The sequence below is a fragment of the Vicia villosa genome, unplaced genomic scaffold (assembly GCF_029867415.1).
Source record: "Vicia villosa cultivar HV-30 ecotype Madison, WI unplaced genomic scaffold, Vvil1.0 ctg.000077F_1_1, whole genome shotgun sequence".
In the NCBI taxonomy this organism is placed as follows: Eukaryota; Viridiplantae; Streptophyta; class Magnoliopsida; order Fabales; family Fabaceae; genus Vicia; species Vicia villosa.
In genome coordinates this window covers 388,288-390,176 of record NW_026705001.1, presented here as the reverse complement: position 1 = coordinate 390,176, position 1,889 = coordinate 388,288, and the positions used below count along the sequence as shown (strand labels likewise).

General features: G+C 34.4%; 1 protein-coding gene across 1 annotated transcript; it reads left to right on the top strand.

Annotated features, from left to right (window-relative positions):
• The first annotated feature begins 255 nt into the window (after nucleotides 1-255).
• LOC131623740 (uncharacterized) lies at nucleotides 256-1,566 on the top strand. The gene is made up of 3 exons (XM_058894763.1): nucleotides 256-798; nucleotides 938-1,339; nucleotides 1,411-1,566. The coding sequence occupies exons 1-3, from the start codon at nucleotides 256-258 to the stop codon at nucleotides 1,564-1,566; spliced, it is 1,101 nt and encodes a 366-aa protein (XP_058750746.1).
• Nucleotides 1,567-1,889: the final 323 nt, after the last annotated feature.

Genomic DNA, 1,889 nt, shown 5'->3' with positions numbered 1-1,889 from the left:
GTTGATTATGTGAATGACACATGGTTGACTCTGCATAGACATAGATTTGTTGAAGCATGAATTAATCAAGTGTAACATTTGGGCAACACCACAACTAATAGGTATGTTTATATGCATTTATCGATATGGTTTCTTTATCTTAATATTACCGATAATCAGTTGTTTTGTTTTATTTAAAGGGTGGAGTCTGCGCATTGGAAACTTAAGCAAATGTTAGAGAACAGCTTAGGTGATTTATGCAAATGTTGAGAGGCTATGAATGACAATATCAAGATACAAGTGGGCAACATTAGAGCTTCATTTCATAAGAATTTTTATGAAGTTGAGCATACACACACTAGTCCTTTTTATGCGAATTTACGTGGTTCAGTATCAAGAGCTACATTGAGGCGCATTGCTGAAGAGTGGTTGAGGATTGACATGGTGGGTACAAACACTCAAAAGTGCGGGTGTATTCATAGAAGAGTATATGGTTTACCATGTGCTTGTGAGTTAGGGAGATATATATTGAGTGGTGATCCGATACCAATTGAGGCTATTCATATTCATTGGAGAAAGCTAAATATGGAAGGTAATCAAGATGTAGATACAAATGATGGATCAGAAGTGGACATGACCAATGCAATTGATGAAATTTGGAAAAGCTTCAGGTCACTAGATGTTGTAGGAAAAAGAGCATTAAAAAGCATAGTGTGTGAAATTGCTTATCCCGCTAAAACAAAGATGTATCCACCGCCTGAAAAAATTAAAACCAAAGGAAGGGTGAAGAAGAAAGAGAACAGATTTGTGGGATATGATGTTTATCGTGACCTTTCATGATATGAGTATGTTGATCAAGCACACTCGATTTCTCAAAAATCTTCAATGAGGTCATGTTCACAGTTATCCCAAACCTCAAATGTTAAAGAATGTGATAAATTCATTGTACAATTTCTAGATTATATCAGACCATTTATACATTGTTAATGTAAGAGACGGTGGAAATTGTGGGTATAGAGCCATTGCACCTTTGTATGGTTATGGCACAGATGGATGGTCAATGGTTCGTCGGGAATTGGAGAAAGAAATTATAGGTCCTAGAAGCAAGCTCTATGAGGAATTATTTGGAGTACGCCTTTCACAAGTGAGAAAATTGTTCGTGATAGGTTTTTTAGGACAACAGCCACCAGATAAATGGATGACATTACTTGATATGGGCTATGTAATAGCTAATCGGTATAACGTCGTTCTCGTCTCTTTAGGTTACCCTGGTTTGAGTTACTTTCCTAAGACAAGTGCACATTCACCTAATGCATACATTTACTGCATTGGGTTTTTAAATGGAAACCATTGGGTTCAGGTAATTAAAAACTCAACTTTGTTACGTTCAATCCTTGTTTGACTTTCTTCTCATATTAATTTTATAAACAGGTAAACATGAATGAACGATTTTCGTTGCCAACTGTCACAACCGATTGGAAAAAATATCGCACTAAAGATGCGACTTCTTGGATGGTAGGATTTGCCGGCCAATTCCAACATTGGCAGCGTCTTACGCTCGTATTGCCAAAATATGTTAGATTATGATATATTGGATTTTAATACGTTGGAATATAATATTTTGTTGACAATTAACTTAATAAATTTTTATTATATAGTGTTGACAATTGACTTTATAACATAAGTACATAAGTCTCAAAATATAACATTAGTCTGATAATAATTCATAATAATACGTAAGTCTCAAACTAAAACATAAGTCTACTAACAATAGTTTTTCTTTCTGCATAATAAAAGCTGCTTAAAAATATAATTAGTGCGGTTACAATGCTACATCATCCATATAATTTAGGTAAGTAAGATTAGAGCAGATAATATAATGCTTCTCAGTTAGTACTAATCGTTACAAC